Source organism: Apodemus sylvaticus, chromosome 6 (genome assembly GCF_947179515.1).
Source record: "Apodemus sylvaticus chromosome 6, mApoSyl1.1, whole genome shotgun sequence".
NCBI lineage: Eukaryota > Metazoa > Chordata > Mammalia > Rodentia > Muridae > Apodemus > Apodemus sylvaticus.
The window spans coordinates 21,966,455-21,989,817 of record NC_067477.1 but is presented as its reverse complement, the minus strand read 5'-3'; the positions used below and the strand labels follow the sequence as shown (position 1 = coordinate 21,989,817).

The following is a 23,363-nucleotide window of genomic DNA, read 5'->3' as shown; positions in this document are numbered from 1 at the left end:
GAGTATAAAATTTTATTTTGACTCAATGAGAATTATGTAGCCATTTGGCCAGTCGGAGTATCAAAAAATATCCCCAGTAACTGTGAACAAAAAGTGAACAGGATAATATAATATTTGAAAATATTTTAATATTTGCCATTTTGCTGCCTATACTATGAATATGTACATTGACTTGGTAATAAATATATTACCATTACACAGAATGCAGTTATTTTTAGTATTCATCACTGATTGAAATTAATGCTATTACCTTAAGAAAGAGATAAATAGATATCGTTTCTAAATTCCAAACCAGTGTTAACGAGGTTATCATTAACACAACTGTCAAAGAAACATGATGGACAGAATTCTTTTAAGCACAGTTCTTGTAAACATGGTGAAGATCGTTTTCTCAGTCCTGGCATTCCATGTAATGGCTTTAAAGAAAAAACATACAAATCCTATGACTTCTTTTTTTTTTTTTGCATAGGGAATTAATTAGTTTGTATTTTAAAATGTAGCAGTCTTTCAATGAAATATCTTCATGGCATAGCACTTGTCTGTATGAATTCAGAACTTTTGAGCAATAAAAGTGCTCTGCATAAGTTTATAAAATGCTTTGTGGTTTTAAAATTTAACAGAAACATTTTAAAACAAGTATAGGTTATGGTTCTAAAATATTATGTACATAATCTATGCCTACAGGAGGAGGAGGAGGCTCACTGTAGTGCACACAGTGTACAGATGTGAAGAAGCACAGTGCTGAGTAGAATTCCCTTTACTGCTCCTCAGATTGGTGCATAAGTGGCTAATGAGTCATTAGACAACATGTCCCTCTCTACTTGCTGCCTAGGAAGCAGAAGAGAGACGTGAGGACAGAGTGGATAAGAAGAAGAATGGTAAAATACAGTACATATGCTTTACACAGTGCACCTTCCGCGATAGACTACAATACTCACACTATTTTATAAAGTGCCATATTACATAAAACCAGAGACATGTACCTTAATTCTTGCAATAACCATTAAACAAACTGCCAGGAAAGAGCAGTGCAAAATTAAAAACAAACATAGCTTAGCATGCATCTCGGATGGGTCACAGGTGCAAAGCACAGGACCTCCTTAAGTTATTAAATACTTTTTTCACTTTTTAGAAAATGATTAATAATAGCAGATTATCAGCATATATGATCATAACATAAAAACAATAAGTTAAATTCTCTTTTAAGAAACAAGCCACACAAAATTCATTATAGCATCTTTCTGAAAACAGACCTTTCCCCCTGGTAAATCACTACCCAAAAGGTGCAAGTCTCTTAAGAATCTTCCTTGTCCGCCAGGCATGGCACAAGTCTTCAAGTCTTCTTGGCAGACGTGAAATTCTGTGACTTATCTCACCAGTCACTAAAGTTACAGAAACCTTTGCTCTTTCAAGAAGAATCTTGAGCTGGCATCATGCTAGTCTGCAAAAACGTATCTATCACGTGTCCTCTCTTCACAGTAATGCTGTCTGTCCAGTGCTTTTGGACAAGGATAACCAAATAGATTTCCCCGAAAAACATTCATACGAGGCAGATTCCAATGAGAACAGCGGGACGCATGTTTTAAAGCACAGACACACCTCAAGCACATGCTGAGGGAGCTGAGGTGCAGGGGCCAGCGAGGACAGCCTACCACCCGCAGCACTCAGTCTGAGAACTGGAAGAGGGTGTCTGGGTTACCCCCTTCCGTGGGATTGCTGGGCTGCAGTGTCTTGGTGGGCGTTGTCTTGCCATGGGAGTGGGAGGAGGAGGAGCGGGAGCTCTCGCTGGAGCTGCTGCGAGTCTCTGTGCTGGTGCTGGTCCTCTTCATTTTCCTCCTCTTAGCCAAAGGGGCCTTATCCACATTCTGAAGGCAAAACCCTTCTCGCTTATATTTGTTAAAGGCCTGCGGAGAAAAGGGTGGGGTGGGGGACATGAGGATTACAGCACTCAAGATTCTTTCTCTAGGAGTTTTGACTTGAAGCAGAAGCAGTTTTTCTGGAAACCACAGTTCCAAGTTGCTCTTGGAACAAAACTCAGAAAAACGTTTCCATCCAGCTGTCAAGACAGGGACAAAGCTGTCTGGTGCCGGTGTGGAGAGGGGCCTCACACAGGGCAGACAAGTGACATGACAGCAAGAGACCCTGTGACGTGTTCCAGCTGAGCTGCCTCACAGCCATCATAACTTCTCTTTGTTGCTTTTCTTGTGTTAATTAAAGTATCTTATTTTATATGAGGGGGTGTCTGCAGAGGCCAGAAGAGGGAATTAGATCCCCTGGAACTGGAGTGCAGCTATCCAGCACTGTGAACTACCATACAAGTGCTGGGAACTTAACTGAGGTCTACTCTAAGAGCAAGCAGTGCTGTTAGTGACCGAGCCATCTCTTCGGCTCCTGTTTTATGCTACTTATTGAGATGGGGCCTCAAGTAGTTGGGCAGACCTCAGACTTGTAAGTAGCCGAGGATGACCTGGGGCTGATTCTCCTGCCTCTGCCTCTCAGATGCTGAGATTACAGTGTAAGCTGCCACCCTCAATTCTCTCCTGAATTTCTGTCACATTGGAAATTGCTGCAGTGATGCCTGACTGCCTCACATCACATGCCCGAGAAAACTGAATTCCTGAAGCCATTCTCTCCATCCTCACACTGCACACTGTCAGATCCTTTTCTGAGGCAGGAAAACTGCCATTTCCTCTCCTTCCCCAGGATGATCCCTTCATATTCTTTACCTCTTTTAACTCATCTTGCACTAATTCTCTGAACTCATTTGCCTCTGTTTGGGACAACCCATCTACTTCATGTCCTTCCTTCTTTGATGGGCACTAAAGATCAGTAAACAGTGAACTTTCACCCACGCCTTAATTCTCAATGTTCTGTTGTATACTTTTCCTAGGAAATTATTTTTCATTTGAGAAACTTCTCACATATATTTGAATTTTCAAACGTTCAAATATCAGACTGCTATCCCCTTCCAGAAACTAAGTCTAGTTTTGTGAGTTAGCAGTAACTCCAACCTGCCATGTGCTTTCTGTTCACAACATGAAACAGTTTATAAAAACACAGCTAACATTTAAAGCACACAGATGTTTTCAATGTATTTCTGAGGCCTCCAAAGTTACCCAATAAGGACACATGGTTAAGAGCCTTTGTAGACCACACTCGCACACAGAACAGGGCCTTACATGAAAGGTTGCTTTAACACAGGTATGCACAGCTGCTCCTGACGACCCCAGGATGTCTGGAGTCATCAGAGGATTGGAGGACAGCTGACTGCCATCCTGAAGCCACTCGTTGTATCGCAGGCCAGACATTTTCAGCCTTTTATTTGGATCAACGGTAAGAAGCCCTGCAGGAAGAAGGCGTTTACATTTTATAACGTTCCACTTGAAACACAGTTTAACAATCAGCCTCAGATACATGAAGGTCAATTATGTTCTTGTGACATGACTGCTTCAGTAAGCCTTTACCGCCTACCTAAGTATTTTCATATATACCTAAATCTGCTTGAGGACACTGTATTTTAAGAAAAGGTCACAAGAGCTTATTTCTATGAGGCTGTATGCAAGCCAACTGGCTTTTCAAGCAGGAGAAAATAACCAGCCCTCAAAAGGACTCCACTAGTGCCTTGGTAAGTTCCAGATAAGCCAACACTAGCCATCTTCTAGGATAAGGAATGTGGTGAGGTACTAGAGACTTAAGGGGAGACTCTCAACGAGGAGAGAGTGGGAGCCATAGAGACAGAGACAGCTCTTTTGACCTGAGAGGACTAGTACAGCAGCACAATGCACAACACCTGTGTGCTTGGCCTACAAGGCTTCCAGGAAATAAGGCCCCTGGGATGAGACAGAGCAAGGCTAAAAGGGCCACGTGTGAAGAAACAGAGGCCTCTGAAAACTTGACCCGTGAGAAATCCCAGAATTCCACAATAGCAGAGACAGGGTGATGACCAGAGGCAAGCCATCGAGGACATGCAAGGCTGGTTCTGAAGGAGGCTAAGGAGTTGGATGCAAGGCTAAGAGAGATTCTTCAGAGGATTTTCCCCTGACAAAAGGTATGATGACCTTTGTCCTTCTGTTGGTACAGGATTGGTACAGGATTGGCAGAAAGGAGGGAGCTAAGCAGTCAGGGCGACACCAAGGCTTCTGTTTGTGTGGTCTGACCTTCGGGTAGTGCCATCACTCAAAAGAAAAGAGACAGGAGTACAACATGTTGGGGAAAAGCACAGAAGAAAAGATGAGGTTTGTTTTGGATCTGAAGGGAGATGCCAACCGGAGCCATGGTAGTTCGTGCTGCACATGGGGTAGGGAGCGTTCCAGAGCACAGAAGACGGGCCACCAGGCAACACCTCGAGAACCCTCATGGGATTCTGGGAGAATTAACACAGGCTTGTGCGCTGGGCACAGTCAGACTTCTCAAGTGCCTTACCTTGAATCAAATCTTTAGCCTCTTGGGATACATTCCTCCACGCTTCTCCTTCAAAGGAGAAGTCTCCCTTTTTAATTTTCTTCATGATTTCCACTGCACTGGTGCATGTTAGACTTCTGTCATGAGATTGGAATGGTACCTGCCCTGACAGCATGGTATACTGCCATGGTACAAGAAAGTTAAAAAGTCAGAATAATTTCAAAACACACCATCAAGCCATGCCAGTAAGCTAATACTCACTCCATGAAAATCCTTTATCTGCTGCTACAATAAGCAACCCTGGACTTATGAGACTAATGTCTATTACCAAAGTAACTAACACATTTCAAAGACTTGCAAAATGAATTAGCACGGCTTTTATGACATCACAACTGAAAAATATTTTTATAAGTACAGCAGCCCCAATCAATGGGGGATGAGATCTCACAATTTTTGCTTAGCAACTAGCCATCAAATTTTATAAAGAACAACTTTCTTTCTTTAATTGCAAACAGTATAGCAAAAATCAAAGATATAACTATACACATATGTGATTATATACATATAAATCTGTTTCAACATATGTCTTACATGTGTATATACATATTGACAGAATATGCAGATAGAGGAATTATAAAAAGCAAATGCAGAAAAATAGTAGACATTCAGAGTTGTATTCTCTTATATTCTCTAGTTTAAAAAAAAGAATAAATCTGAGAACAAAGAAAAACATAAGGTTAAGAATAAAACACTTGGAGAAAATGTTGTAAATGGAATCATCCTCTAATTCATAGGCATGCTCTAGGTCCTCAACACTGTTTTATAAATATTGTGTTGTGGGTAGAAGGTTTGGTCTCCCCTAAATTTAGATGTGATTACAACTGTATTTAGAGAAAAGGCTTTTCTGGAGGTACTGATGATGAAAAGAAGTTATGAGCAAAGGACCTGATCCAATTAGTACCCTAAGAGAGTGAATACCAGAGTGCTGTCTATTCAAGCACCTGCCACAGAAAGGCTGAGTAAGGAGAGAACCCGGTGTCCTCAGAGGGAGGATCCGCACCAGACACCAGTCTTAACACTATGGCCTCTAAAACAACGAGAAAACGAGCTTCTGTTGTTTCCCTCGGTTTGCAGGATTATGAAGAGCACAAGCAGACAGGCATGCTACACGAATTCTACTGTAATTAAAGTCCTGTGCATTTCAAGCAAGAACTGAACATTCTTGATGTGTACTAAATTATAATCAAACCACACAGAATATATTTCCTTGGAGTAATTTATTGATTCAATAAAGGCAACATAATTAATTTAAAAAACATTCCAATTTATTAAATGCAAGATGAAAGAAGAGCATCTAATTCCAAAGTAAAACAAAGAGCTTCAAATAAGTGTGCTTGGTGTGCTTACTGCAGGGTAAGTTAGGGTCTAGACAGCGGAGACACATTCATCTTATGGGGAAATTAACAAAACTCTTATCTGATCATTTGATGTAGTTGCTAATTTTGCTCATTTTCTTCTGCAACTGTTTTCTTACATATCTACAAAAGACAAGGCTTTAACAAACCACAATTTGACAGTGTCAAATCTAAAAAAAAAAAAAAGCAGCATTTTTTTGTAATATTGGATATCCAATGAATGATCATATTTTGTAATACAAATAAATGTTGGATTATATACACTGAGTATATATTATAATTATAACTACATCAATTAATTATATTTAGAATGTGAATTTAAATTAGGTTTTGTGGAATTAGGATTCGAATACACAAATTCTGTACCTTCAGGGTTTCTAATGCATGGTTTGCACTTTGCTTGTTTGTAGAGAGAGGATTTCATGCTGTACCCAGGCTGGCCTGGAACTTGAAAGTCCTGCTGCTACCTGGCCTCCTGAATGATGGGATTACAGGTGTGAGCCACCAAGCCTGGACTCATGACATCTTTTTTCTTATAAATTATCTACTGAAAAAAACTGGTAGTCTGTACAATACAGTGTACACAGTACAAAAACAGCGCCCCGAGTCTGTGACTGTGACTGTGCTCTATGACACCATTAGCCTTATTTTATCCTGTTTTTCTTAAACATTTAACCATTAACCCTAACAAGCAAGGAGGCTTCTACCCTTGCCTTTCCAGTGGGTTGTTTAATTAATATATGTATATTAATAAATAACTAGGAAAGAGCTTGACTACATTTATTTGGATGTGTGAGACTCTTTGAAAACCTTAAAAGAGCTGGATGGTCACAATGGGCCTAAGTTAATAATGAAAAAGAAATTTCATAAATTTTATAATGAAAAAGAAAATGCAAAAAAAGAAGGGCTCCTCTTTTGTATTTAAATGTTTTTAGGACACTGCTAATAAAAATATCATCAATTTAAGTCCTTAAAACTCTCTAACCTACAGAAGTTACTTATTTACTTTTATTTAAACTTCTTATCCCTAAATATGTAAGTTTAATTTGAAAGTGATAAATGATGACTTAAAGAGCTCAGATGAAAGCCATATAAGGCTTAAAAGAGCCAACCTGCAGGGGCAAGTGGCTAGCCACTGGGGAAACCACTGACACCAACATAAACCCAGATACAACACAGATGGCCATGTAAAAATAAGATGGTGGTTCTGGAGGAGGTTTACAAGAGTATTTCTGTAATCCTGAATTGAGGGCAGGGGCAGTGACAACCTGACATCAAAGCCACATGTCACAAAGACAAGACTGACATATATTATCACGTGGAAATTCAAAAGCAAAGACATATCTCCTTAAACTTCTCTAAAAATAAAATCAAATCCTATTTACTATAAACAAAAGGTAAGCCACAGAAACATTTCCAATTACTGATAAACACAAAGGTTACAAAGCTTTATTAGAGCTTTCTCTGTACAAAAAGCTGCCTAGAGGGAAACAGGCAAACCCATAAATGGCAATCCATACAAAAGAAACATGGCCATGTGCACGGAGGACGCTCAGACTGTATAGTCAAGGAAATGCCTACAAATGTTAGAACAGTGGTGCATACATGAAGGTAAAAGCTGGTAACACCCAGTGTTCTCACATGAAGTTGATGATGTATACCAACCCTAACAGAAGAAAGTCTATGTCTCTAGGTTAAAATAAAAACAAGCACACCTTCCTGGGAATCTAAGGAAACTAAAGGCAATTGCAACTGTGTATATGAAAAAGATTTATCCTTAGCTTACAACTAGCGAAATAAAGGGAAGCAAATACTAGCTGCTCATTACTACAGGAATGGTTCAATAAATGCTGGAGACTCAAGCTACAGGTATAAGATAATATGTAGATTTAATGGCTAAATGTTAAAGAAAAACAGGATAAAAATCAGGTTAATGGTATCACAGAGCATAGTCACAATCACAAACGGTGGGCACTGCTATTGTAGAGAATAGTCACTGGTTTGAAACAAATAAACCAGACAAGGCAGCCCAGTTAGGGTAATGAGATCTACAGGCAGGCAACAACTTTAGTTGTTGGGGTACCTGTGTACTTGCATGAAGTCCAAGCTACAAGTCTACAACATATTTTCCGGGGTTTCTGTCTAGCCCATGTATGCTCTTTGGGTGGTGACTTAGTCTCTGAGAGGCCCTAAGCTAGGTTCAGGTTAATTGACTCTGTTGGTCTTCTTGTAGAGTTCCTTTCCCCTCTGCATCCCTCAGTCCTTCCCGCAACTCTTCCATAAACTCCATGAGAGCTCTTTCCAGTGTTTGGCTGTGGGTCTCTATATCTGTTTCAGTCAGTTGCTGGGAAGAACCTCTCAGAGGACAGTTTTACTAGACTCTTGTCTGCAAGCATAACAGAGTATCAATTGTGTCAGACATTGGTGCTTGCCCCTGGGATGGGTCTCAAGTTGGACTTGTTATTGATTGGCCATTCCCTCAGTCTCTGCTCTATCTTTGTCCCTGGATTTCTTATAGACAGAATAAATTTTGGATCAAAAGTTTTGTGGATGGATTGGTGTCCCTTTTCTGTCACAAAAGAACACACATGTATGCACTGACTGATAAGTGGATATTAGCCCAGAAGCTCGGAATATCCAAGACACAACTCACATATCAAATGATGCCCAAGAAGAAGAAAGAAGAGGCCCCTGGTCCTGGAAAGACTCAATGCAGCATTGTAGGGGAATACCAGGACAGGGAAGCGGGAGGGGGTTGATTGGGGAGCAGGGGGAGGGAAGGGGGCTTATGGGACTTTTGGGGAGGGGGGAACCAGGAAAGGGGGAATCATTTAGAATGTAAATAAAGAATATATCTAATTAAAAAATAAAAGCAGTAACGGAAAGCGGGCAAGTAACTTATAAAGGCAGACCTATCAGAATTACACCGGACTTCTCAAAAAAAAAAAATAAATAAATAAATAAATAAATAAACCAACCAACCAACCAACCAATCGCAGCCACCGTACATACACGTGCTGTGTAGACCAGGGCAGATAGAAACCCATGCCCATACAATGAGGAGGGAGAGAAGCTTCCACAGCACTGTGGCAGGCTGTGATTTCAGTTCTATTTTTCTGCAGTGTCTGCAAGTTCCTCCCTAGCATGCGGCATTACAGATTATATGAAGACCAAGGAAAGCTATGCTGAGGTGAACATATTGGAGGTTTTTCTAGTTTCACATCATGCACACTTTGTGAAAAGCATGGTCTCCTAATTACCATAGGTACTATTTATAGTTCTAGTTTTATCCATTAAATGTGTCAATTTATCCTAAACAATTCTGTTTACTTACACTTTTAGTGTGGAATTTCAGAGAACATGCGTTTTTATTAAGGAGCCACTATTTTCATATTCTGTTTAACACAGTATACATCTTATGTAAAGACAACACTAGCTTCATTCAAAACGATGTATACTTTATATGAACCACTGCAACTTAAATCTTCCAAAATAACTAAATTCTACATTTTTTCTATGATAGGATCTATGAAGCAGAAATATACATTAGTGGGGGCTGCTGCTGGTTCTATAGCAAACAGACCAGCACATGGGGATTTTTTATGAACTTAAGGAAAAGAGCAGTGCGAGCTAAGCACCAAGGCCACCAGAGAGCAGACAGGCTTAATGACTCGTGGGACAGACTCACCAAGATGACACCCAAGCTCCACAGGTCGCAGGACTCGTCATAGCCATTGTGCGTCAAGAGCTCCGGCGCTGCGTAGTGAAGGGTGAAGCACGGCGTCTTGAGGGGCTGATTGTCAGGGGGCTTAAGGCGTGCAAATCCAAAGTCGATCACTTTAATTTCCAAATTGTCGTTTTCATCAGTGAACAATAAATTCTATAGGATGCCAATACTCTGGTTAGATTTTCATGGAAATGACAGGAGATCTGCTGATCTATCTATGAGACATGGTCTGTGTATTCTGGTATTTGACCTGAGCACAGTCTCATGGGACGATGTGGGGCTTAGGTGTCAACACACCACTAACCTCTTCTTTATACTGTTTTGCATTACTTCAATTTTTACAGTCATATTAAATACTTCTTGATCACACATGCTTCTCCAGTCAGTCCCTCCATCTCCACGTTTCCCTCTGCCTGAGTCTGTTTTCACTCCCTTGAGCATCTATCTCTCTCGCACTTGCCTGACTCCTGTATACTTACTCCCATTCAGAGACAGATGCTGCCCTAACCACCCCACCACACCGGAGTTCCAGTTTCTCCTGTTTTCTCCCATCATGCTTTAGTTTTCCTTTAGGGCACTTATCATCATTTTATTTTTAGTTGGATGTTCTTGTCTCCATCAGACAATAATGATACAAGGGGAGGGACTCTGTGTCCATTTCGTTATGATACTGAACTTGGAGCCTGGCACAGGTAAATACAGGTATAATTCATTTTATTAGACTGTCTTTTTAAAACAGTCTGCAGGTTTGTGGCAGCCCAAAGCTGAAGAAATCCTCACAGGATGTGCTTGCACTATCTGTCAGATTTGAGAACTTTCTACAATATGTCAAGCTTTTTCATTACTATTCCATTTATGTGGAGATCTGTAACCAATAATCTTTAATAATTAGGGTTTAGATTTATTTACTTCTTGTTTTATGTATATGAATGTATTGTCGGTATGAGTGTCTGTGCCTAGTATCTTTGGAAGCCAGAAGAGGTTGGATCCTCTGAAACTGTAGTTAGAGAAGGCTGTGAGCCACCATGTGACTGCTGGGAATTGAATCTGGGTCATCTGGAAGAGCAACAACTGTTTTTACCTGGCCAGCCCCAGCTATTACTATTGTCATTGCTTTGGGGACTATGGATTACATATATGACAATGAATTAATCTATAAACATATGTGTTGACAATATCACTGGATGTATGTCTCCCATCTCTCTCCTTTCCTCAGGCCATTCTAATCCCTGGGATGCAATATTGAAATTAGGTCAATCAATAGCCCTATAAAGTGGCCAAATGAAAGGAAGAATCATATATCCTGTAGTGAGAATTTTGATTTCTTTAAAAAAAAACAGATAAAGTGGAATCTCAGGGTCATTTTGATTTGCATTTCCTTGATGACTAAGGATGGTGAACATTTCTTTAAGTGCTTTTCAGACATTTGAGATTCCTTTGTTGTGAATTCTCAGCTTAGTTCTATAACCCATTTTTAAATTGGGTTGTTTGGTTTTTTTTAGTGGTTAGCTTCTTCAGTTCTTTATATATTGTAGATACTAGCCCTCTATTGAATGTGGGGTTAGTGAAGACTTTTTCCCAATCTGTAGGCTGCTGATTTGTTTTATTGACTATGTCCTTTGCCTTAAAGACACTTTCCAGTTTCATGAGATCCCATTTATCCATTCTTGATCTTAGAGCATGAGCCATTAGAGTTCTGTTCGGAAATTTCCCTCTGTGCCAATGAGTTCAAGGCTCTTCCCTACTTTCTCTTCTATTAGATTCAGTGTATCTGGTTTTATTTTGAGTTCCTTGATCCACTTGGACTTGAGCTTTGTGCAAGGTGACAAATATGGATTTATTTTCATTTTTTCTATATGCAGACAGCCAGTTAGACCAGTCCATGTATTGAAGATGATTTCTTTTTTTCCAGTGTATATTTTTAGCTTCTTTGCTAAAGATCAAGTGTGCATAATTGTGTGGTTTTATATCTGGTCTTCAATTCTATTCCACTGATCAATGTGTCTCTGTACCAATACCACACATTTTTTTTTCATTATTGCTCTGTAGTAAAGCTTGAGGTCAGGGATGCTGATTCCCCCAGCTTTTCTTTTATTGTTAAGAACTGTTTTAGCTATTTTGGGTTTTTTGTCTTTCCAGACAAATCAAAATGACCCTGAGATTCCACCTTATACCAATCAGAATGGCTAAGATCAAAACCTCAGGTAAGAACACACGTAGGCGAGGTTGTGGAGAATGAGGAACATTCCTCTATTGCTGGTGGTATTGCAAACTGGTACAAGCACTCTGGAAATCAATCTGGAGGTTCATCAGAAAATTGAAAATAGATCTACCTGAAGACCCAGCTATAACACTCTTGGGAATATACCCAAAAGATACCCCACCATGCCACAGGGGCCCATGTTCCACTATGTTCATAGCAGCCTTGTTTGTGATAGTCAGAAGCTGGAAACAACCCAGATGTCCTACAGCAGAACTGATATAGAAAATGTGGTTCAGTTACACAATGGAATACTACTCAGCTATTAAGAACAAGGATATCCTGAGTTTTTCAGGCCAATGGATAAAACTAGGAAATATCCTGAGTGAGGTAACTCAGACCCAAAAGGACATGCATGGTAGGTATGTACTCACAAATAAGTAGATATTAGCCAAAAAAAAAAAATATTCAAGATACAGCCCACAGAACTCAAAAAAGGCCAACAAGCTGAAGGGCCCAAGTGAGGATGCCTCAGTCCTACTTGGGAGGGAGAAGAAAGCAATCACAAGGGGGGAAGGAGAGAGGGACCTGGGAGGGAAAGTGAACAGGGTGGGAGGGAGGCAAGAGGGGAACCTGATCTGGTATCAGGTGAGGGAAAAGGACTGAAGCCCTGAGGGCCAGCAAAAAAATTCAAACAGGCAACCTGGGGAGGTAGGAGGTTGGGGGGACCCTCCAAAATGCACCAGAGACCTGGGAGGTGAGAGGCTCTCAGGACTCAAAGGGCGGGACTTTAGATGAAATGTCTGACAGTAGGGAGAGGAACTTATAGAGCCCACCTCCAGCAGGAAGAGAGGCATCAAGTGAGGGAGGAGGTTACCATCCCCACAGTCACAACTCTGACCCATAACTGTTCCTGTTTGAGAGAACTGCAGGGATAGAAATGGAGAGGAGCCTGAGGAAAAGAAGGTCCAGTGACAGGCCCAAAGTGGGATCCAGCTGAAGGGGAGGTCCCAAGGCCTGACACTATTACTGAGGCTATGGAGCACTCACAAATATGGGTCTATCATGACTGTCCTCTAGAAGACCCAACAAGTAGCTGAAAGAGACAGAGGCAGATATTTATACACAACCAATGGACAGAAGCTGCAGACCCCTGTGGTTGAATTAGGGAAAGGCTGGAAGTTGAGGAGGAGGGCGGCCCTATAGGAGGCTCAGCAGTCTCAATTAACCTGGACCACCAACCAGGCAGCATATACCAGCTGATGTGAGCCTCCCCTGCCCCAACACATATGCAGCAGAGGACTGCTGGGTCTGGGTTTAGTCAAAGAAGATGCACCTAACTCTCAAGAGACTGGAGGCCCCAGGGAGTTTAGAGGTCTGGTTGGGTGGCTGGTGGGGACATCCTTGTGGAGACATGGGGGTGGGGAGGAGGTATGGGATGTGAAACAGTCAGGGGGTGCTCCGGGGTCAGGGGAAATAAAATCTGGACAGTAAATAAATAAATAAAACCCACAGATAAGAATGTTTTTGTTTTAATCCCAGGTGTGGGATCTGGGGCTGCTTCAGATAGTCCATAGCAGCTGACTGTGATTTGCCTCAGGCTCTAGGAGGGATGTGATTTTGCCAGCTGCAGGCAGTTTCTTCTACTGTGTGATGTTTGGAATTCTGGGGACTTCTTAGAGGGTTCATAATGGATAGGGCCCCAGGAGGTGGTCATGGATTGTTAGTTGGTTGTGATTTGTTTAGTAGTTGTGTAAAAATAAGAAACAACAAGAAGAAATTAGGTATCCTGACTGTGAAGATCAAAGTTGCCCCAAGGAACTCGATGGCCCTAATCAGCAGGAAACAGTCTAATTGTCACCCTCTTTATGATCCCTGACTTTATTAATGGATTCCCCCCCCTTTCCTCTCTATCTTCTTTTCTCTCTTATCTAGTGTTAGGAGGTTGAAAGGGTGGAAAAGGGTGGAAGAAAGAAGAACCCACAAAGTAGCAGAAGTAATCTATAATATCCCTAACTTTAGAAGAAGTGCTGAAGTTCAGTGAGGAGGGCAGGTAGAGAGGACAGAGAGCAGAGGCCAAAAGAAAGGCATCTAGCTTAGCTAAGGTACGAAAGCACAGTCAAAGGTACTGAAGGAAATCAGAAGTATAACTCCAGTGAATACAGAAATGATAAAAAGCAAAAAGGCCATCTTGTTCATGTGGAGAAAATCAGATGGATCAAACCAGCTATGACATTCCCTTAGCTAACCTAGAAGCAAGGTCGTAACTCTTAAATTCTGCAAAGACAAAGAGGTAGGCCAGCTGTTGAAGAAAAGTTTAAAGCTATTTAGCAGAGTTGGCTCCTAAGGCCTGTAGGAGAAAAGTTCTTCCCATAACAAGTCATGCAAGCTGAAGCAGATGCTGATGTGGAATCTGCAGCAAGTTTTCCAGAAGGCAGCGAGTTCACTGTGATCACAACTGGAGAGTGAACTGAGCAATGGCTGGTTTCAGGGATGCAAAGGACAGGGTGTTTTGAGAATTGAAATTCTCAGGGTGCTTAAGTGGACCAACAAGTGTACGCTTAAGGTTACAGCTATTATAGGTCATAATTTTTCTGATGGATCAGAGCAAAATAAACTGAAAGCCTTCTGAAAAAGATACACAGTGTCAGATAACATTAAGGACACTTGTGATTTCAAAGATAAAAATGTTAACTAACAAGGTTTGGAAGAAGTTGATTGCAATCCTCATGGATGGTCTGGAGAGGTTCAAATCTTCAAAGAAAAAAAAGAGCAGATGTGGTAGAAACAGCAAAGAAACTATCACAGAAACAGAGACTGCAGATGTGACTCAGTTGCTGCAAACTCAGTAAATAAAGCCTCAGAGCATGAGGAGGTGAACAAGAACCTAGTTCTTGAGTTGGTGTCTGCTGTAGTAAAGATGCAGTAAACATTGTTGAAATGACAGCACAGGATTTAGAATCTCACATAAACTCAGCTGATAAAGCAGTGGGAGGGTTTGAAAACATGGCTTCCAATTCTGAAAGAAGTTCTACCACAGGTAAACATGCTATACAGTGAAATCTTTCATGAAAGGCAGAGTCAACTACTACAGTAACAGAGCATCCTCAAGCAAAATAATCTGGACTTATTGAAAGCTCAAATGATCGCTAGAATTGTTCAATAATAATAACAAAAATTTAAATTAAGGTCTGTACATCGTTTAAAAGGCATACTCAATATAGAATAGCATAAATTTAACTTTATGTGCACCATGAAGTAAAAAATTCCCAATCTGCTTTCTTGTGATATTCACCTTATGGTGGAATCATGATCACAGCGTCTCTGAAGGGACTGTTGAGTGAAATAATAATCGAGGGGCCAGAGAGTGGCTCAGTGTACAGTAGATGCTGCTGTGCAAGCGTACGTACTTGAGTCCAAATCCCATTCTCAACACAAACACAAAACCACACAAATAAAATAAATATACGTATCTACTGCAGTCTATTAATGAAATCACAGTGATCTGCATTATATTCAGAAGTAGTTTTGCTAAAACAGGCAATATTTGGATATTCGGAGATCTGCTTCCACTGCTCTGAAAGCACTGTTTTCAACCATTCATTCACTCAGGGGCCAAGTGCTACAGCTGAGCAAATACTTTGGTTCCGGATGTGCTTAGAGAATGCTAACTGTATTGATACAGATACCGTAAGTCAGTGTGTCTGATGAGTAAAGTGAATCTGGTTATTTTGTCTGAAGTCAGTGTTAAACTCTTACTGTGATTAAATGATTCCAGTTCTGGACAATAATTTACTTTCTTCCTAATTTAACTGAAATAATAAAGAACATTTCATGTTTCATTGATACAAAGAAGAAAACCTCCAGGCCTGTGCAACCCTTTGGCAGCACAATGCCGAGTTTAGAAAGCTCGTGCTCAAGAATGGACAAATCAGGTTAACTCTGGTCTGTAGGCTTTTTGTGCTTTTTCTCTGGATCTTTTTCTTCTGTTTGTTTAGTCTGACCTAGTCCAATTTGTCTGTTTTTACTTTATCTTACTTTATATTTTTATTTAGATGCCTGCTTTTTTTTTTAATGAGAGAAAGGATATGGATGGGGAGATGAGGAGGATCTGGAAGGAAATGGGGGAGGAAAAACTATAATCAGAATATACTGTGTGAAAACTTCTATTTTCAATAAAAGTGAACAAAAAAATACACCAAAATAAGCAGCAATAGCAAACACACAGGAAAATATCTAATAATATATCAAGGGAATCTGTTTTGGCTTGGGCCACATTCACAGCTATCCTGGGCTTTGACACACTTAAACTAAACTTTTTACTTAAAGGAGAAAATAAAAAGCCTTTCCGTCCCACTCCACAGATACTTGCTCAGCTGTGACCATTGCCACCGTATTCACAATAGACAGGAAGTGGAAATAGCCTTAATGTCCTTCAGCTGATGAATGGATAATGAAAATGTGATGTGATGTGATGTGTGTGTGTGTGTAAAATTTATACATACACACATGCACTCTACAAAACTATTTAACTGTAAAGAAAAATGAAATCATAAAAATGTGTAAATGGACAGAAATGGAAACCATATTGAGGTACTATACATCCAGAGAGACAAGCCACATCTTCTCTCTCATCTGAGGTCTCCAGATCTTCAGATGCGAGTAACTGCAGAAAGTAGGAAGCAAAATGGGGCCCTGGCATGGGGTTTGGAGTAGCTCCAGAAGAGGACAGTAGGACACAGGTATTATGAAGGAAGAAATAAGAAAGACAGATAGGAAAGTAATTAATCTGAGGAGGGGAAAAGAGTAATACAGAGAGAGAGGGAGAGAAAGACAAGGAACGATAATGACTTTTAGAAAATCTATACAGAGGCTGGAGAGATTGCTAAGCATTGGCTGCTCTTCCAGAGGACCCAGGTTCAATTCCCAGCACCCATATGATAGCTTACAACTGTCTGTAACTCCAATTCCAGGGGATTTGACATCATCACACAGATAATATATGCAGACAAAACACCAATAAGTACACACACACCAGACCTGAGATTTTCTGGGTCAGTGGTGACACATGCACTAGGGAGGCAGAAGCAGATGGATTGCTGAGCTTGAAGCCAACCTGGTACACAGAGTGAGTTTCAGGACAGCCAGGGCTACACAGAAAGACCCTGTTTTGAAAAAAAAAAAACAACAAAACAATATACATATATGTGTGTGTGTATAAAACTTAAATGAAATTATACTACTCGGGGTAATACTGATCTTCCCTAGGAGCCACAGACTGACAGAACCCCAGTGCCAAGCATGGGAAACCTTCCTTACAGCTATTGGTCACAGGAGCTCAAAAGACTTCCAAAACATAGGCTGCTGCCATTGCCCTTAGAACCTAAGACTGAGGAATCAGGCTGAAGCTGATCCTGAAGCCTCCTCCTAGGGAAACATTCTCATGGTATTCAAAACTACTATTAAAACTGCCAAGGGAGAAAAGTAATCAGCAGTTCTACCCATGTGTAGGTCTGTGAATCTCAACAATGACCAGTAGGGGTGGGGGTGGGGGGACGGGATGACCCAAAGGTGTAACAGGAGCATTTGGAGATAACCAAAGGCCAACTAATTAGACTTAAGGTCAACCAAATCGGAGGGAACTCATGGTTGATACTGTAAATCTAGTTAACTACTATGACTGGTCAAGGACTCTAGAGGAGAATCTGCTAATGACACATTCCTAAACCTATGTGTTCTTAATTGTATTGTTAGATTGTTATTCCTTATATTCTCAGATAAGTATAGCTCTCACTTCTCATTAAAGAAGTCTCTCTCTCTCTCTCTCTTACACACACACACACACACACACACACACACACACACACACACACACACACACACACACACTTTCTGTTATCTCACTAAGGTGCAACCTTTGCTGACTCCAAACTCATTATGTAGACCAGGCTGGTCTCAAACTCAGAGTTTCTGCCTCCTGAATGGTGGAATTCAACGTGTGTGCCACCATGCTCAGGTAAGAAGCTTCGTTTTATAGCAGTCAAGAGACCATCCCAAAAATCTACAACTGGTTAAAATACAGAGAACATCAAAGCATGGAGTACTCATCTTCAGTGGGTAGTTCCACAACACAACTCCTACATTTCAGGGCCAGGAAAACATCCCAGAAAGGAGTGGGATGATTTTTAAGAGCCAGAGGACCAGGATATTTGCAGTGAGAACATTTTTTTTTTATTCGATATAATTTATTTACATTTCGAGAACATTTTTTTAATTGTTTTTATTTTCTATATTCTTTGTTTACATTCTAAAAGCCTTCCCCTTTCCCAGCCCCTCCCCCAATATGTTCCATAAGTCCTCTTCTCTCCATCCATTCTCCTGTCTTTCCCCCTCCCTCTTCTCTGTCCTGGTACTCCCCTACAATACTGGATCAAGCCTTTCCAGGATTAGGGCCCTCTTCTTCCTTCTTCATGGGAATCATTTGATATGCTAATTGTATCTTCAATATTCAGAGCTTCAGGGCTAATTAATATCCACTTATCAATGATTGCATTCCATGTGTATTCTTTTATGATTGCGTTACCTCACTTAGGATATTTTCCAGTTCCATCCATTTGCCTAAAAAATTCATGAATTCATTGTTTTTAATTGCTGAATAGTACTCCATTGTGTATATATACCACATTTTCTGCATCCATTCCTCCACTGAGGGATATCTGGGTTCTTTCCAGCTTCTGGCTATATATAAATAAGGCTGCTACAAACATAGTGGAGCATGTGTCCTTACTGCATGCTGGGGAATCCTCTGGGTATATGCCCAGGAGAGGTATAGCAGGGTCCTCCGGAAGTGTCATGCCCAGTTTTCTTAGGAACCGCCAGACTGATTTCCAGAGTGGTTGTACCATCTTACAGCCCCACCAGCAGTGGAGGAGTGTTCCTCTTTCTCCACATCCTTACCAACACCTGCTGTCTCCTGAGTTTTTAACCTTAGCCATTCTGACTGGTGTGAGGTGAAATCTCAGGGTTGTTTTGATTTGCATTTCCCTAATGACTAATGATGTTGAACATTTCTTAAGGTGCTTCTCGGCCATCAGAATTTCTACAGGCGAAAATTCTTTGTTTAGGTCTGTACCCCATTTTTTAATAGGGTTATTTGGTTCCATGGGGTCTAACTTCTTGAGTTCTTTGTATATATTGGATATTAGCCCTCTATCGGATGTAGGGTTGGTGAAGATCTTTTCCCAATTTGTTGGTTGCCGTTTTGTCCTTTTGACGGTGTCCTTTGCCTTACAGAAACTTTGTAATTTTATGAGATCCCATTTGTCAATTCTTGATCTTAGAGCATAAGCTATTGGTGTTCTGTTCAGGAACTTTTCCCCTGTGCCTATGTCCTCAAGGGTTTTCCCCAGTTTCTTTTCTATTAGTTTCAGTGTGTCTGGTTTTATGTGGAGGTCCTTGATCCACTTGGAGTTGAGCTTAGTACAAAGAGATAAGAATGGATCAATTCGCATTCTCCTGCATGCTGACCTCCAGTTGAACCAGCACCATTTGTTGAAAAGGCTACCTTTTTTCCACTGGATGTTTTCAGCCCCTTTGTCGAAGATCAAGTGACCATAGGTGTGTGGATTCATTTCTGGGTCTTCAATTCTATTCCATTGGTCCACTTGCCTGTCCCTGTACCAATACCATGCAGTTTTTAACATTATTGCTCTGTAGTATTGCTTGAGGTCTGGGATACTAATACCCCGAGAAGTTCTTTTACTGTTGAGAATAGTTTTAGCTATTTTCTATGTATGACAGGGAGCTGTACACATGCAACTGTAACAATTTGGTTGCCTACATAAGACCAGCAAGTGGTTGCTGGTATCAACCATCAGTTGATATTCCAATAAAGATGAGAGAAATCTTACAAAGCCCTACCAGCCTTAGCTGAATGGCTACAGGCAATTACTAGCTGCCCAGAAAGGCAAATCAGTTTTCTCCAGGGACAAGCTCCCTGATAGATCATCTAGTCTCAAGCAGGCAGCAGGAGTGGGGGCAGGGTAGCTGGCGAGGAGAGAAGGTAAGTGGAACTGATATAAATACAGTACTCAGTTATGAAATTCTAAAACAGAAAAAACAATGTAAAAAAAGAGAGATGATGAAGGGGGAGAAAAAACAAAGAAAGAGAAAATTGAATAGTTTTCTTAATCAGTGTTCTATTCCACAATGCTCAGACCTCGATTTTTGATGACTGAAGTCACCGATCATGGGTGTTTTCTTGGGACAAATCTGTCCTTCAGCAATTATACTGGAGGTTCTCTGCAGTGCCAGGAGGTGTGCTACATATCTTACCAGAAGCACATTCAGCTCCATCTCCACAGGGCCTGTCAAGGCTCTGAAAAGAATGGGTTTGTTCCACTAAGACTAATGAAGGAATTCCTTGGTCATCTTGGAGGAAGTGAGGGAGTGGCGCATTTCCTTTACACTGAGGACTTTAACCCTTCTCTTACAGAACACGTAAACCAGAACATACTGCTTACTTCCTACCTCTTGCCCCAGGGTAGCAAGGGAAGTGTCAGGACAGTTCGACATAGGTGTGTGCATGGCCAGGAGGGGACAGAACCGGTCCATCCACTTCTATCCTCATCTCAGTTTCTGCTGAAAATACTATCACATCCAGAACTTTCTTAATCCTTTAAGAGGATCAATATGAAGACTACCCAGCAGCCCTCTAAGAATGTTAGCCAGCTTCTAAATCTGTCTGGTTCTCACCTAGAGCTTAGACTTATATCTATGCAGAGAAAGAACGGCTTCAATCTATCTAAACAGTCACAACTAAAATGCTGCCTAGGAGAGGGATTCACCTCTTAGCTTGGAAATAATATACTCTGACATTTAAAAGTCAGAGTGAGAGCTAAGATTAGGAAAGTGTTAGTTCAAAGGTACATTTTTACTTTCCTAAAACCTAGTTTAAGAATAAGACGATGGTAGAATATATAGTGTAATCCAACAATTCTGCTTCACTTCAAGCTACAGAAGCATCTTTTTGGTCAGGAAAGTAAGAAGACAGATTTAAATTCTGCTGCCGAGGACACGTGCCTCATTCGAGACTCGTGGAGATGACAGATGGCCAGTTATCAAAGAATGAAACATGTGAGAATGAGTTTCATACAGTCATGGGACAGATCTTTTCCATTAAAAAGCTACATGCCTATTCCTTGTCTATCAAGCAAACATTTAAGTGGTGTGCTTTCACATTTAAACTAGACAGCTCATCTCAGAGCGCAGAGCACCATGTTTTCAGTGGGCGTTACGTAGGAGAGTGAGAACTGGGATGAAGGAAGCAGAGGGGAGCTGGCATAGCTGCCACTTCCTAAGACACAAGCCACTTCTGATCAATTACTAGCAATGCGAAGAACAATAATATAAAGTACTCAGAAATTTAAAACCTCTAAAGGAATAAATCGTCATCAGCCTTATATATCCCTGAGGATCACAACTGTAAACTTAAAACAACAACAACAACAACAACCAAAAAAAAAAAAACCCCACTAAAACAACAACAAACCAAAATAACCTACCCCCAAAACAAAAAACAACAAAAAACCCCCTTCAGATACTATACAGAATATGCAAATAAGTTTCTGTGATTATTCCCTAAAATATACATCTTTATATATCATTTACATCAAAATAGATATCATAAATAACCTAGAGAGAGGATTTAAAGTATACAAAAAGATCATGTAAGTTATATGAAAATAATATTCAGTTTCATGTAAGAGATTTGACATCTGTAGGGAGCTTAGGGACCAATCCTCCACAGATACAGAGGGATAACTATATTTGAATACATATATTTCCATTTTTAAAATATCAATCTTTTTTGAGATGATTTTTTTTTTGGTGTGGCCCTGGCTGTCCTGGAACTCACTCTGTAAACTAGCCTGGCCTCGAACTCATAGATCTCACTGCCTCTGCCACCCAAGGGCTGGGATAAAGGTATGTGCCACTACTTGCCCATCTTTTAAAACATTTTTAAATAATTTAAGCACAAGATAAAAAAGTGCTTTTACAGAAATATTCTTTTTTGGTTTAATAAAAAAGAAACATCAAACCCATTAATATTTTATAGACTTGAAAATATATTATGATCACACAGAAACTAAAAATAATATCCTATTTTAGACCAGAAATATATATAATTTCTCATATGATAAAGGATGATTGTATTTTTTAAAAGTCTTTTTTGTTTTCCAAGCTTGTTATTACTTATTTTTAAAAAGGGAGGAATCTTCATATTTTTGATACTAAAAATGGATTATTCTGAGTTAAAACCTTCTTAATTAACCTTCTTAAGGAAATATAAAAAGCTGTTGCTCTGCACTGCTCTCCAGGTCTATAAATATAACAGTCGTGAGCATACTGAAGCACATATAAAGAGGACAGCTTATTAAACCAAGACACAGCCTCATGTGTAACTATGCAGAACAGAATTATATACATTACAGCTTAGGAGGAGCTATCAATTTGATTTAAAAATGTGAGAATTAAGGTTTCAAAATACACCATCAAACGAACAAACTCCCCAAGATGGAATACATATCGCAGTGCTATTATTTTTTGCTACAAAATTTTCCATCGCTATTTTTAGTATACAACTGTTGCATGAAGCGTTTTTCCCATAAAAGGCTCTCACACTTACAAATATAACCTCAAGATGATCAGCTGGCAAGAGGGGAAAAAAAGAACAAATTTATTTTAGACTGACACAGAAAAGAGAAGAGAAAGAGAAACGCCCTAAGAAACATCTTCCAGTATTTACTTACTGGCCCAAGAGAAAAAGCAAGGCTCCTAAAGCCCGACAGCTATGCTAAGGCTAGCTAATAGAGCGGGCTGCGCCGTCCGAGGCCACAGTGTCCCACCTCAGGCTTCAGATCTCTGTGCACCACTCCAACGTCGTGCATGTGGCTCACGGCCGACACAAGCTTCCGCATGATGTAGCTGGCCTCGGTCTCACTGAAGTGCTTCTTTCTCTTGATACGTTCGAACAGCTCTCCGCCATTCAGAAGCTCCATCACAAGAAATGTGTGAAGCTAGAAAGATGCAAAGGAAGAGTGATAATGGGGCCTTACCGAAAAGACAAGGGCTATTCTACAGGTTATTTATTGTTCAGTAATTTTAAATAACTCCTTGCTTAAACAACCTATAACAATCCTTGTATTGAAAGAGTTAAAGAATAATGTAGCTTTTTAGAATTCTATTTTAGCAACGAAAAAGTTTCAAGTATTTCAGCAAAATCTTTTCAGTCTTTTCCTTTACTTCATTTTATTTCTGTTGAACTCTATTTTAATCTTCTCTTGAGCTTTTACATTTTCACTTTATTGAGAGCCAAGATGACAAAATCTACAGTAAATAATGCTAACTGATTCTATGTGCAGCTTCTGCCACCCAGCTACTGGGTAGTTCCCCTTGAAGGAAGGGCAGCATTTGATAATGTCAGGGCCCAATGACTAATTACAGGATTCCTGAGGATATTTCCTGCAAATATCTGTAACTCACTGTATGTTTCTTGTGGAAAAGACCTTCCTCCTGTCTGTTTGCAGAACAGTCTCCTGGCTGCCTTTGGATCCAGATG

The 23,363-nt window shown here is 40.3% G+C and overlaps 1 protein-coding gene across 1 annotated transcript in view; it reads right to left on the bottom strand.

Moving 5' to 3' along the window:
- Window positions 1-446: 446 nt before the first annotated feature.
- Window positions 447-23,363, bottom strand: part of Rps6ka5 (ribosomal protein S6 kinase A5) — a 177,531-nt gene continuing 154,614 nt past the window's right edge. The window contains exons 13-17 of the mRNA XM_052185249.1: window positions 22,651-22,821; window positions 9,505-9,696; window positions 4,423-4,582; window positions 3,180-3,343; window positions 447-1,904 (exon numbers count right to left, since the gene is read on the bottom strand). Coding sequence (XP_052041209.1) covers window positions 1,665-1,904; window positions 3,180-3,343; window positions 4,423-4,582; window positions 9,505-9,696; window positions 22,651-22,821 — 927 coding nt within the window. The 3' untranslated portion in view covers window positions 447-1,664. The remainder of the gene's footprint in view (window positions 1,905-3,179; window positions 3,344-4,422; window positions 4,583-9,504; window positions 9,697-22,650; window positions 22,822-23,363) is intronic.